The 13,460-nt window shown below is 36.0% G+C and overlaps 1 protein-coding gene across 8 annotated transcripts in view; it reads left to right on the top strand.

Moving 5' to 3' along the window:
• LOC131504751 (BEN domain-containing protein 5) overlaps positions 1 to 13,460 on the top strand; it is a 1,495,810-nt gene that overhangs the window by 755,780 nt on the left and 726,570 nt on the right. For all 8 annotated transcript variants that reach the window (XR_009258138.1, XR_009258139.1, XM_058717439.1 and 5 more), the window contains exon 4: positions 6,949 to 7,043. Coding sequence is in view for 6 of the 8 variants with exons in the window: in XM_058717439.1 (XP_058573422.1) it covers positions 6,949 to 7,043 (95 nt within the window). In the remaining 2 variants the exon portion in view is untranslated. The remainder of the gene's footprint in view (positions 1 to 6,948; positions 7,044 to 13,460) is intronic.

The following is a 13,460-nucleotide window of genomic DNA, read 5'->3' on the forward strand; positions in this document are numbered from 1 at the left end:
CAAAAACTCATGAAATTCAGCCCCTCTCATTTTCCCAGCCAATGGCTTTGGGGAAGTGTTCTCCTTTTGCTTACCACTGTTTGCTCCAGTCCATCTCACCTTTCTCCACAATGAGGGCTCCCTCCCCCCTGCAGCATCTGTAATCCATTTCTCCCCCAAACCATGTCTCCACACTTTCTACTTTCCTTGAAGTGGACTCTTCTTTCCCTCTAGTAGTGCAGTTTGTTCTATCAGTCCTTAGGTCAATTTCCTAAGTATTCAGAATGATCTAACAGTTCTCTAGCTGTGTTCCCAGGACAAGGCAAGCCTAGGGGCCTCCCACTATGGTGCCATCTTAGTTCTGAGTCTTGCTTTGAATCATCCCATAGTTTCTCAGTTTTAAAATCCTGCAGGGAAGGTTTGTGTGCTCCCCCATTCATTGGTTCCAGATAGTAATATGCTGAAGTCAGCCGGTGCCAGGTCTCAATGGCTAATTGTCAGATTTTCAAGAACTTTGTGACTTGTTAAATACAACTAACTTTAAAAATAAACACCCACGTTCATAGTATCATTCACAATATTGAAGAGGTGGAAGCAACACAATGTCCATCAATAGATAACCAGATAAAGAAAATGTGGTATATACATGCAATGGAATATTATTCAGCCTTAAGAGCATGTCCTTTTACATTTAAATTACCTTTAAATTACTGTGTAAATAAATATCTTTACATTTTAGTCATTCCCTGGGAATGATGGTAAATGTGGATTTTTTTTTCCTAATCAGTTTGGGAAATTTTTTAAACATGTTAATCAGTCAATTTCCAATATTTTGATTACTGATATTTGGAATTATTTTTACTATCTTATTTGATCTTCCCATATATAACGTTTTTTCCTTGCTTTTTATCCTCTATCCTGTCAAATTTTTCTATTATATTTGCCATGTTTTCTTTATTCTCTTTTTCCTGTTACTCATTTGGAATTTATAGGTCCTGTTTCTGTAATTATAGTGATTGCTCTTGAACTGCCCCATGCTTATTTGTTATAATGTCTTAAGTTAATTAGCATCCCTGTCCTCCTTTGGAACCATACAAAGTCATTATCATAGTTTAACTCTGATTTTGCTTCCGTCCACTTCAACCCAGCCCCAAACACATCTGTTATTGTTAACCAGTGTTTTTATGCAAACTTATTAGCACCCCTCAAATTTATTATTTCATAATAATATTTTTATGTAGTCAATTCTTATTTAGATTTACCTGTTTCTCTGCTCACTTTTGTTTCTTGCCACTCTTACATTTGGTGTTCAGTTTCTTTCTTTGAAGCTCATCCTTCAGTAAGTAGCTCCTTCACTGAGGGTCTGAAATTCCTATACTTCTTAGGCTTTGTCTGAAAATTTATTTTACCTTCATTCTTGGGTGATCGTATGTTATTTTCAGGTCTCTCATGTTGCTGGTGTTAAGTCTGTTTAAGTCTAATTTCCTGTGTCTTTGTGGGTAATTTATGTTTTCTCTGGTTTGCTCTGAAAAAATGCCCTTTATTGTTGGTATTCTACAGTTTCACTGGGATGTGTCTATATCTAGATTTTTTTTAATCCTGCTTTGGACTGAGTTGTGATTCTTGAAATCTGAGTCGCATTTTCTTTTGAGAAAATGCTAGTTTCCTTTAGCTTCTTTCTAAAATTCATATCTAATGCAGATTTTTATTTTTTCCTCTGTATCCCTTTGTCATACTTTTTATCGTCTGAATATACTGTGTTGAGTTTTGGAAATATCATCTATTCTGCATTCTAACCTATCTACTGAATTTAAGTTCAATTAGTGTAAAAAATATATTTCTAGAAGCTCTGTTTAATTTTTTAGAAAATATTTCTGGTCTTTAAATTTTTTTTTATTTATTTTGTTCTGTTTTCATGTGTTTTAAACATGATTTTAATTTTTTAGTCATTACAAAAATACTTTCTTTATAGTTGGCCAGATAGTTTTATAACTTGAAATTCTTTGTAGCCAAATTCATTTATCTATTTTTCTAGCTGATTCTTACTTTTAGTGTGGATTGTTTCCTCATGTGTTTTATAAATTTCTGTGAAATGTTAACCTCCACAGGACTTTATTTATGGAAATCCTATGTTCCTGGGTTGAAATGTGTGCATTCAAAACAACTTTTCATTGTTTTCACTAGGTTCTGTAGGACTATTTGCCTGTAACTAAATTTATTTTAGGTTCTTGACCTGGGTTCTTAAGTTGAAGCTATAGTATAAATTCAAACCCGAACCCAAATATGTTCTGGCCTATTTTCTTTTTAATTATTTGTTTCTACCCCAAACCCAGAAATAGATAGGCATACTTCTTTGTCATCTCTCACTGTGAATGATTTCTTTCTAGACCATAGTTCTATGAATACTAAATCATTTTGAGAGTAGTAGTGTTATGGAGACATCTCATTCCAAACATCCTGGCTCATGCAGATTTAAGTTCTCATTTGCTATCCTTGCATGGATGTTAAAATGTAAGCTCCTAGATACTGAGACCAATAACCTTCTTTCTGCACCTGTGTATTTTTCTGGACTCTGGATTTGTTTGTTTGTTTCTTTCTTTCTTTTTCTTTTTTTTTTTTTCATTAGAGGCTCTTTATGTAAAGAATGTTCTCAACACAGTGTGTTTATTTTTTTCACCAAACTTCATATGGTTTTCCAACCAAATGTTCCCCAGGTACCCTAACATTCTGCACAATATCATTTTTTCCATCTGCCTTAATATTATTTTCTATTTGTGCCTAGGCATGAAAAATTTTGGCGAATACTGCCATAGATAACCCTCTGCAAATTTCTAGAAACCACAGGAATATTTGAGAACATGCAGAAAGCAGGTTTTATTGGTCTTGGTATTTAGGAACTTATATTTAACATCCATGCAAGGACAGCAAATGAGAATTTAAATCTGCATGAGCCAGGATGTTTGGAATGAAATGCCTCCATTTTAAATCTAAAGTGGAAATCAAATGCTAAATTTATTTTTTAAATCTTCAAATTTTTAATTGAAACTTATCAGTTTGTGTCTGTGAACATATCATTTTTATATGAGGTTTTTATTTCTGAAATGGATATATGCAATTTGTAATCGAGACTTTTCAGTGACAATGTCTTCAAAATCTTAATAGTCACCATCAATGAGAAAGTGTTCACACAATAAAGTAATATTTATTTAAAACTGTTCAAATATTTAAACTATGTGAAATTATATTTAAGTCATTGAACAACTCTCCCTTTCCTTCCATTTATAATTGCGATGTTGAAATTTCATGTGAAAATCAAATGACTTTCAAATCTAAGCAAACTTTTAATAAATGTTGTTAGATAATGAATTATTTTAAAATTGTGATGACCCACTAATTTTCAGAATGCACATGCCTATTTAGAATAGTCCCTGGCGCTACCTTGGACAACCTTAAATGGGAAATTTACTCATGATTGGACAAAATTATCAGATATTTGCAAAGTCAGAGAATCAAATCCACTGCCTAGACAGCACGCAGTCTCTTCGCTACACACCCAGCTACATTGGACCTCCCGATGGCTTACACCTAGAATAAAGCTTGTACTCTTCTTTAACACCATGAACCCCTTGGTCAGAATGGACAGAGCTCTAGGCCTCAAACATATGGCTGCTTGAGAGCTATAATCCAGTCTGAGTCTAACAGTGTACTGCAGGTCACTATTTACAAAGCTCTTATCTCAAGCACCATATTGCTAAAACAAGAATCCTGGATTAAAAATTTAAATCTAAAGAAGAAAGAAAAAGAGGGGCACCTGGGTGGCTCAGTCAGTTAAGTGTCAGACTTCAGCTCAGGTCATGTGAGTTTCTGCTCACAGTTTGTGAGTTCCAGCCCCACATCAGGCTCTGTGCTGACAGCTCAGAGCCTGGAGCCTGCTTAGGATTCTGTGTCTCCCTCTCTCTCCGCCCCTTCCCTGCTCATGCTCTGTCTCTCTCTGTCTCTCAAAAATAAATAAATGTTTAAAAAAAATTAAAGAAGAAAGAAAAATAAATGAAGAAAAGAAGGAAGAATTTGTTAATGAACTAAAAGATCCTATTTTATTGAATATAAGGAGGAAGGCTTAATAAATACTGAGTACCTTTTTTGAGCTAGATATAATGTGCTGGGTGATTTATATATAATCTCACAGATTCTTATAAAACTTTTTTCGGGTGCTATTATCATCCCAATTTCAGATATAAATAATCAATATAAAATTATTTTGCCCAAACTCACAGAACTAGTGGGGAGCTGGGTTTCAGTTCAGATGTATCTGTCTGGAATGTCCATGATCTTATTACTTTTGAGTCAATGGACTTGCTTCAAATTCTGGCTCTACTACTTATTATTTATGTGATTTTAATTTACTTACACTCAGTATTACTTGCCTCACCCATAAGTAAAGGAAAATAAATAGTCCCTGTCTCAAAAAGTTCATTATCCTCAAAACAAATGAAATGATACATCAGATATCAGAGATTGTGATTGGTGTTGAGGCCCAAGAGTCAGTAGTTTTTAAAAGCTATCCAAATGATTCTAACATACAATGAGGCGATTCTAATATGAAACATATTGAAATAGTGTGAATGAGTGCTGAACTCATAATTTGGTACATAGAAGGTACTCAGGAATTGTTAGCTATTATTATAATTGTTGTTACCATTACCTTATGGATGCCATTTCTTGTGATGCATTGGGGTAAATAGTAGATACTGAAGTGTAAAATATGGAAAGCCAAGATTTCCTGCACTGCCTACTTCCAAATACCTTTGATTCTCATAGCCACATGTTGCCTTGCTAAATAGACTAGAAAACATTTAAAAAAAGCTTGAGAGGAGAATGGTGTTCTTTTTGCATGGGATGTCATAGAGGAAGTATAGTCTTTATTGTCCTTTATTAGCTTCAATTTCTTCACATCTAAAACTGGGCTAAAATAGACAGCTTTTGTTTATGGATGGAATATTTAAATAATATAGCATATTTAAAACACCTAGGAAATTTTACTGGAACTTAGTAGGATATTAATGATCAACAGATATTTTGCTTTCTCACTTCTTTATTCCAGCTTCACATATGAACATTATTTATGTATTGGATTTTCATTGCATTTAGTATTAATCTAGATCCTGAAAGTGCAGTGTAACTTCCAGGTTCACCGGAAATGGATCTGACACTTGGAAAATCTCAGAAGAGAAAGGGGGGAATAAGCCCTGTGAGATTCAAAGGCAATTTGTCCCCTTGATATTGATTTTCTTAAATCAGACAGTGGCCAAGACCCTGGGAGAAGTAATTGAACTGACAACAGGCAGGTCCATGTTATTAATAATTGAACAGCCTTAGACATTCTTGATGACTTAATTTAATGACAGAAGAGAGGTCTGCAACTGAAATGCCTGGTGATGGGGTCAGTAGGTAGGTCTCCGAGGAGAAAGGAAAACATTTTATTCCTAAGAGCTTATTTCATAGAAGAAAGCATTTTATGGTAGTCCCAAATATGAGACCTGAGAAAATAGCTTTGATTTTCTCTTTTAAGAAGAAAAAATGTTAAAGCCTTAAAAAATTACCATTATATTTATTCTTGCCCTTACTTTAGAAAACAGACTTGGCTAGAATTATAGAATTTTGGAACCTTAGTGAGTAATTCAAGGGTAGAGATAATGGACATTTTACTTATCTTTTTATTCCCTGGATTCAAATATCAAGTCTTCTGTTAATTGCATGACTTTGGACAAGTTAATTAGCCTCTCTGAGCTCAGCTTCTACATATGTAAAATGAAAATGTTAATATTTTGTATAGTTATAGAACAATATTTAAAAATTTATAAAAATGAACAAAATTCCTGGACTTAATATTATATAATACCTCACACAATAAATGTTTGCTAAGTGAGATAATATGTAAATTTTGATGCTCCCCTCTCTTTAATTGCCTATGGATAGAAAACCCAGCATATTGTAACCTTTTGAAAATTTTCCTTTTTTTCCCAACTATTCTGGTTGCCCTTGCTCTGGTCCCCATCCTCTTTTTTTTTTTTTTTTTTTTTTGGACTATTTCAGGAGCCACAAAGTGTCTTTTAACCCCAATTCCCTTATCTTTCCTCATCTCTCTTCTTCACCTATAGTGAAGTTGACTACTAAAACAAAAGCTAATCTCTTTTAACTAGACTATCCTTCTGGAAAGACTTTACTCATCTAGAACACTCCACTCCCCCATTTTAAAGTTGAGGACCAGAGAGGGGAAGTACTTATGCTTCTGTGAGTTGTTGCTGAGATTAGGGTTGAGCTCAGTACAACTTGCCCCAGCAGAGGATAACAAAAGGTGGCGCAAAAGAGGACATATATCCTCCAGGTCTAGTAAAAGGGGTGCTGAGCAGTTGCAGAATTTTTTAACTTCAGCTTTGCACTCAATTATTATCTTTAGTTTGGTTGAACTTCAAATGTACTACTGTTACTCTAACAATACTGTTGTTCATATCCATGTAAATTCTAGGTCATGCTGGAGAGAGGCACAGTTAATAATAATAGCTAAAACTTATGTAGCATTAATTATGTACAAAGAATGGTTCCAAACACTGTGCATATATTAACTTATTTAATTATCATCAATAATCCTAGGTACTATTATTATCTCCATTTTCCAATGAGGAAACCGAGGTATAGAAAGGTTTAGTAGCTTGGCAAAGTCACACAGTTTGAGAGTGGTAGAGTGGGATTAAAACTCAGGCTTCCAGGTTACAGAGTCTGTGCTCTTGACTATTATACTAAACTGGCACAAACACATTGTATTTCTGTGGGCACCATTTATTCTCACTATACTGGTGGCAAATAGTCCATATGGCTTCCTTTAACCCTGCTTATTGTTTCCATTCCTAATTAGCAGGAAAAGGAACTTGGATAGCATAGTCTTCTGATAAACTTTTCCCTTTCTTTCAGAGAGTCATCTTCAACATTGTTAACTTCAGTAAAACCAAGAGTCTTTATAGAGATGGAATGGCCCCTATGGTGAAATCTACTAGCAGACCCAAATGGTAAGTGACCCACAGAATGGGACCCACTTATGGTTGGAGAATTTGTCCAGATCTCAAAGTTTACATGCTGGATGGCCAGTGCTTAGTCTCACTGGCATTGACAGGAGTAAGATGAGTTTCTTGATGGCCATTGTCTGGGCTCTAGGTATGATTCTTTGAGAATGTTGGAATAGGGAACATAGTTCCATATATGGAGTGACCAGCATTCTATTATGAAGGAAGGTACAGTCTGTTACTTGGTGAACTTCCTGTCTTGTTGGTCTTTTATCATAGTATCTTTGGAAGCATAATTGAAGTTGATGCTATGTTGTTTTGTTTTGTTTCCTAGCCTGAACACACATGTTGTACCAGCAGAGCACTGGGAACTACAATTTAGTAGAGTTCCCTTGCTTTGCTTGGTGTTTGTGGTGTTTTTGTATAGATACTATGTGCTTTGTGGATGTTAAAGTTATATTTGTCCCATGCTATAGAAGGGTGAAGAGAGTTTGATAAGCTTGCTTAGTAATAGTAATAATTATGGCAGTGATGATGATGATAACTGCTTTCACTTACTGAGAGCATTTGCTGTCACTATTGTCATAACAGTTTTACAAGGGAGAGCTTAAATATTCATATATTACAGATGAAAAAATAGAGGCTACGAGAGGTTAAGTACTTTCTCAAGACCATAGATAGTTAAAGGAGGAGCCTATGTCATTTTTTATTACCTCACACTACCATTCAAACCAATTAATTTTTCATTCATCCATTCATTTATTATTTCAACAAACATTGATTGAATGCAACAAGATGAGAGTTTTTAAAGACAGAAACCAGTGTTATTCATCTATCACACAGTAGGTATTAATTGAATGCTTGTTGAACTAAACTGAATTTGTTATGAGAATTTACATGTAAAGTGCCTGGCACTTGCTAAGTGCTCAATAAATGTCATCTATTATTAATAGTATTATGTAAAACACTATACAAATGTGAGGAATTGTTAATATTATTCTAGCTTTGATCCCTGTTCAAATTTTAATGACTAGTGAGGAGATCATCTCCAAATGTCTATATTTATAGAAAACTAGCAATTCATAAATATTGAATTGTGCTTTTATCTACAAATGATACTTGGCAATTTTCTATAAATGCTGGGCTATGAAGCTCAGGTTTATGAAAGTGTAGGCATTCAATGATAATGAAAACTGTTTATTAAAAGATAAAAATATCTTCCTGGGCCTGTTTTTTGCTTTGCTGCATCAAGTCAACTATACTCCTGTTCCTGGATCTCCTTTGACAATGGGATCTGGGCAAGGGATAAGCCTTTGTTTTGACTTTCTGAATTCAGCCCAGTGGATAATAATATAGCATGTCTCTCTGCTAATAGGTATATGTGTAGATGTGTACTTCAAACCTTGCTAACAAAAGGACATCACTGTTGATCCGCTCATGAGAACCCTCAAAATAACATTGTACTTCTTTTATTAGGCTCTGTGTTAGGATCTTACCCAGCAACGGTAATCACTATCCTTTTTCCCCAACTGTTCAATGCTGGAGTCTTCTCTTTTTTCATGCTTTTAAAATCCTTAAGCCTTAATCATTTTATTTTGTTTTGTTTCATATGGATTATCATTTGGGGCCTCTCTGTCAGGGCTCTTGACAAGATTTTGAAATATTAATGAGCCCTTGCATTTATATTATAATACCTGAGGATTAAGTTAGTGCTCTTATCCAATATTGGCAGGCTCTCAAAAGCAGCCATTATCCAGTCATTGGGCTTCTCTAATAGTCTGAAAGAGTTTAAATGTTCAGAATTGAGTTTATTGTAGTTCATCAGCCCAGTAAGGCACTAAGTACCAGAGCAAATCAGGTTGTTGATATGCCTCATTTCTTGTCTTTTTTACTTTGCTATCCCCAGACTTTGGATGCAAAGCTACTCACTTCTTTCATAGCTCCCTTTCTTCAATCCAGACTGAGATATTTGTTTACTTAGTAGGATTTTATTGATTATCTTAATATGCCATGTACTATCTTAGATGTTGGGGATACAGTATGAATATGACAGAAGAGATCTGTTCTCAAAGAGAACTTTCTTTTTAGAATTTTATTAACTGATCTTTACCTGCCATAATTGTTTCTCTCTTTGCTACTGGTTTGCTCCAAGGATTCTTTCTGTCCCTTTGGTGCTTTCTGCCTAGGATTTTATTCTGTTTCTTGTGTCAGTTACCTGTACCAGAACCTGTCTTGCAATAGTCATTATTCTAAATGTTTTTAGGCCAACATAAAAAGTGTACATGACTGGCTCTCTTAATATTAGATTTTATTGGCCCTGTGGAGTGCATCACAATTTAGGATTCTAGACAACAGCCTGGCTTAAGACTGACAAATACATTATAGATCCCAGTATTAGAATAGCTCCTCTAGTGTTTTCCTAATTCCAGTTTTCCCAAAACCAAGGCAACCAAACAAAAGGACACATTTCTGATACTTTTCTTACCTGCAGGCTTCACTTCCTTTAATATTTCAACCAGGCTTTGAAAAAACTCTTACTTCATAAAAAGTATTGAAAATTCTAATTTTCCTGGATGAAATATATACCAGATTAGGAAAAGGTACTTTTCTAGGTGAAATATAACATTCTTCTTCATTTCTGTTATAGGGGTCATAACTGATATCAAGTAAAGATGCCAGGCCTTAGTACAGGTCTGGAAATCAATTAGTTGTAGAAAGAAGATGAGCAAAAGAAGCAACTAAAAAGCCATTGTGCAAATATATGACCACTCAAGGCTATTCGGCCTTGAGGAGATAAAGTGAGAATACCTAGCAACAAAATGGAGAAGGTTTTTTTTGCAGTTTTTCTGCCTATTTTAGTTCACTCTAATTTTGTTTCCATATTAGACTTTTTTTATTTTTTTTATTTTTTAATATATGAAATTTACTGTCAAATTGGTTTCCATACAACACCCAGTGCTCATCCCAAAAGGTGCCCTCCTCAATACCCATCACCCACCCTGCCCTCCCTCCCACCCCCCATCAACCCTCAGTTTGTTCTCAGTTTTTAACAGTCTCTTATGCTTTGGCTCTCTCCCACTCTAACCTCTTTTTTTTTTTTCTTTTTTTTTTCTTCTTTTTTTTTTTTCCTTTTTTTTTTTCTTTTTTCCTTTTTTTTTCCTTCCCCTCCCCCATGGGTTTCTGTTACGTTTCTCAGGATCCACATAAGAGTGAAACCATATACCATATTAGACTTTTTAAGAAGTGTTGTTGTTAGCTCAAGTTTCTGCAACCACAATGCATTAATATGTTTTAATATTGTCCAAGGCTGAGATTGCTTTTTGATAGCCACTGCAGGGAACTGGCATTAAAAGACCGCCAAAATCTGTATTCTTACCTAAGCAGAAACTAAGCCTAGGATATTTACACAAGCAGTAAGTGGTGGCATTAGCCAGAGACCCCAGGACTCCAAGTTTACTGTTCCTCCCATATTCTCTGCATGGAGAAGGTGGGAAAAGGAGACACAAATAAGCAGAGAGTTACATACTGCTATGTGACCTTTGGTAGATCTGGAATAACTTTTCTGGTTGACTTGTCCATTATAGTAGATTGAGAAGATTAGACTAAACCTTAGAGGTGGCTTCCATTTGACACAATTTTATTGAACATCTAACTTTCTACTAGGTTCTGGGGTGATTATATGAATCTGATAATATGAATAATGTGATCTGGATTATTTCTTTAAGATTTTATTTTCTAAAAATTTAAACGGAACACAAACAGAAATAAGTACAGTATAAGGAGCATTGTGCTAATAAACATTAGGGAATTATGTAAAATATGATGTGGGACTATAGAAGAGGAAGAAAACTGCATGATTAGGGCTATGGAGAGTAAAGAAGAAGCTTTGCATGCGCTTGGTACTTCACCTAGATCTCAAGGAAATGGGATGTGAACAAAATTAAGGAAATGGATTTCCAGATTGAAGATATAACATGATGAGCTATAACAACTCTTTTATAAGCTTCAGTTTCCTTACTATAAAATGCAAAATAGCTTTCTTGAGGTTTTTATAAGAAACATGTGAAATGGATAACTTTAAAAAGCCTCAAATAGCTTATTAACTCAATTAATTCCCTGCCCATTTCTCTTCTTTTTTCCTGACTCACTCAAGACTAATTGAGTAAGCGTTATGCCTTCTCTCCCTCCCTCCTTTTCTTTTTTCCCTCCCTCCTCTCCCTGTCAATAAATCCTTACTGAGTAGTTACAATGGACCAAGACTTATGCTTGGCATCAGAACAAAATAGTGGGGAGAGATATAATTCCTGTTCTGATAGAGCTCATAGTCTGCTGGGCTAGACATGAAACATATAACTACAGTAAAGTGTGATAACTGTTGTAACAGGGGGAATTAAGCATGCTGTGGAAACTATTCAGCATTTAAGACTTAAGCTGCTGCAGGGATAAGAGACCTTCCTTAGGTGTGTTATGCTGAGAACTAAGACAAAAGCAGTAAGATCATAGTAGGCAGAGATATGTGTGAAGAAATAGAATGTGTTTGAAGGCCAAGTGATGAGAAAGAACATTACCTCTTTGATGAGCAAAGGCCAACATGATTGGAACATGAAATTCTTTTTTTAATTTTTAAAAAATGTTTATTTATTCTTGAGAGAGAGCATGAGCAGGGGAGGGGCAGAGAGAGAGGGAGACACAGAATATGAAGCAGGCTCCATGTTCTGAACTATCAGCACAGAGCCTGACGCAGGGCTCAAACCCACAGACTGCGAAATCATGACCTGAATTGAAGTCAGACACTTAACCGACTGAGCCACCCAGGCACCCCTGGAACCTTAAATTCTAAAGAGAAGATGACTAGAGTGGTATGTAGGAGTGAGACTGAGGTGAGCTTTGTAAGCCAAGGTGAAGAACTGGACTTGATTCTGAAGGCACTTAAAGAAATTAAGCAGGAGCACGACATGACCAGAATGGCATTTTGGAAAGTTCAGTCTTATTGCTTAGTAGAAAATATCTTAGGAAGACAGTTGTTGGGAGGTTTTTTGTAATACCTTAGGCTACAGCTGATGATGGATTAGACTGATAACAGTAACAATGAAAACAAGTGGAAGGATTTGAGGGTTAACAGAAGACTGAATCAGTTTAACCTTTTGATTGACTAGATGTGGAGATTAAAGAGAGGCAGGAGTTCTAGATGACTCCTGGGTTTTCTGGCATGTGCAACAGAAGCGGTGGTGGTGCCGTTTATGGAAGACAAAGGTTATAGGAGGAAAGACAGCTTTGGCAGATTTGGTTGGAAAAAGGAGATGGTTAGCTTGGCTTTGGAAACATTCAGCTAGAAGTTTCTGAGAGATATTCAAGTAGATATGTCAAGTAGGCAATAGGATATATTGGTAAGAGATTCAAGAGAGGAATCTTGAGATGCAAATTCAGGAGTCATCAGCCTGTAGATGATGACCAGAATGGTGGGGGCAGGTGTGATGTCTGAGGGAGGTCATATGGACTAAAGAGGGAAGATTAGGACAGGCCTCTGAGAAATCCTTCAATTTAAAAGTCAGGTAGAGGATGAGAAGCTCACCAAAGAGGATAAGAGGAACTGACCAGAGGGGTGGGAAGAAAACCAAGATAGTATGGTGTCATGTAATAAAGAGGAGAGGGCTTTTCTAAAAAAGAGGAAGTGACTAACAATGCCAACTGCTACTGAAGGTCAAAGATAATTTAAGTATTGGGGCGCCTGTGTGGTTCAGTCGGCTAAGCGGCCGACTTTGGCTCAGGTCATGATCTCACGGTCCGTGGGTTCGAGCCCCGTGTCGGGCTCTGTGCTGACAGCTCAGAGCCTGGAGCCTGTTTCGGATTCTGTGTCTCCCTCTCTCTGGCCCTCCCCTGTTCATGCTCTGTCTCTCCCTATCTCAAAAATAAATTAAAAAACGTTAAAAAAATTAAAAAAAAAGATAATTTAAGTATTAAAATGTCCAATGCTTGTAGCAATGTGGAGGTTATTAAGGGTTTTGTTGGGTGCCATTTTACTGATGTGGCAGGAGTTCAAGCCAGCTGTCTGAGATAATGAGTGAGATAAACTTCTTTAAAATGTTTGGCTATGAAAATTCAGGAAAGAGATACAAGCCCTCAGACAGACAGCAAGTAAACAGGCAGTTATAATACATATTCTTTTGAATTAAGTATAGTGATAGCTATGTACAAATAGCAATAGCTCTATATTATTCTTTTTTTTAATTTTGTTAATGTTTATTTATTTTTGAGGGAGAGACAGAGACAGAGCATGAGCAGGGGAGGGGCAGAGAGAGAGGGAGACACAGAATCCGAAGCAAGCTCCAGGCTCTGAGCTGTCAGCACAGAGCCCGATGCAGGGCTCAACTCACGAACCAGGAGATCATGGCCTGAGCCGAGGTCGGATGCTTAACCAACTGA

This window comes from Neofelis nebulosa, chromosome 2 (assembly GCF_028018385.1).
Source record: "Neofelis nebulosa isolate mNeoNeb1 chromosome 2, mNeoNeb1.pri, whole genome shotgun sequence".
NCBI classification, from domain to species: domain Eukaryota; kingdom Metazoa; phylum Chordata; class Mammalia; order Carnivora; family Felidae; genus Neofelis; species Neofelis nebulosa.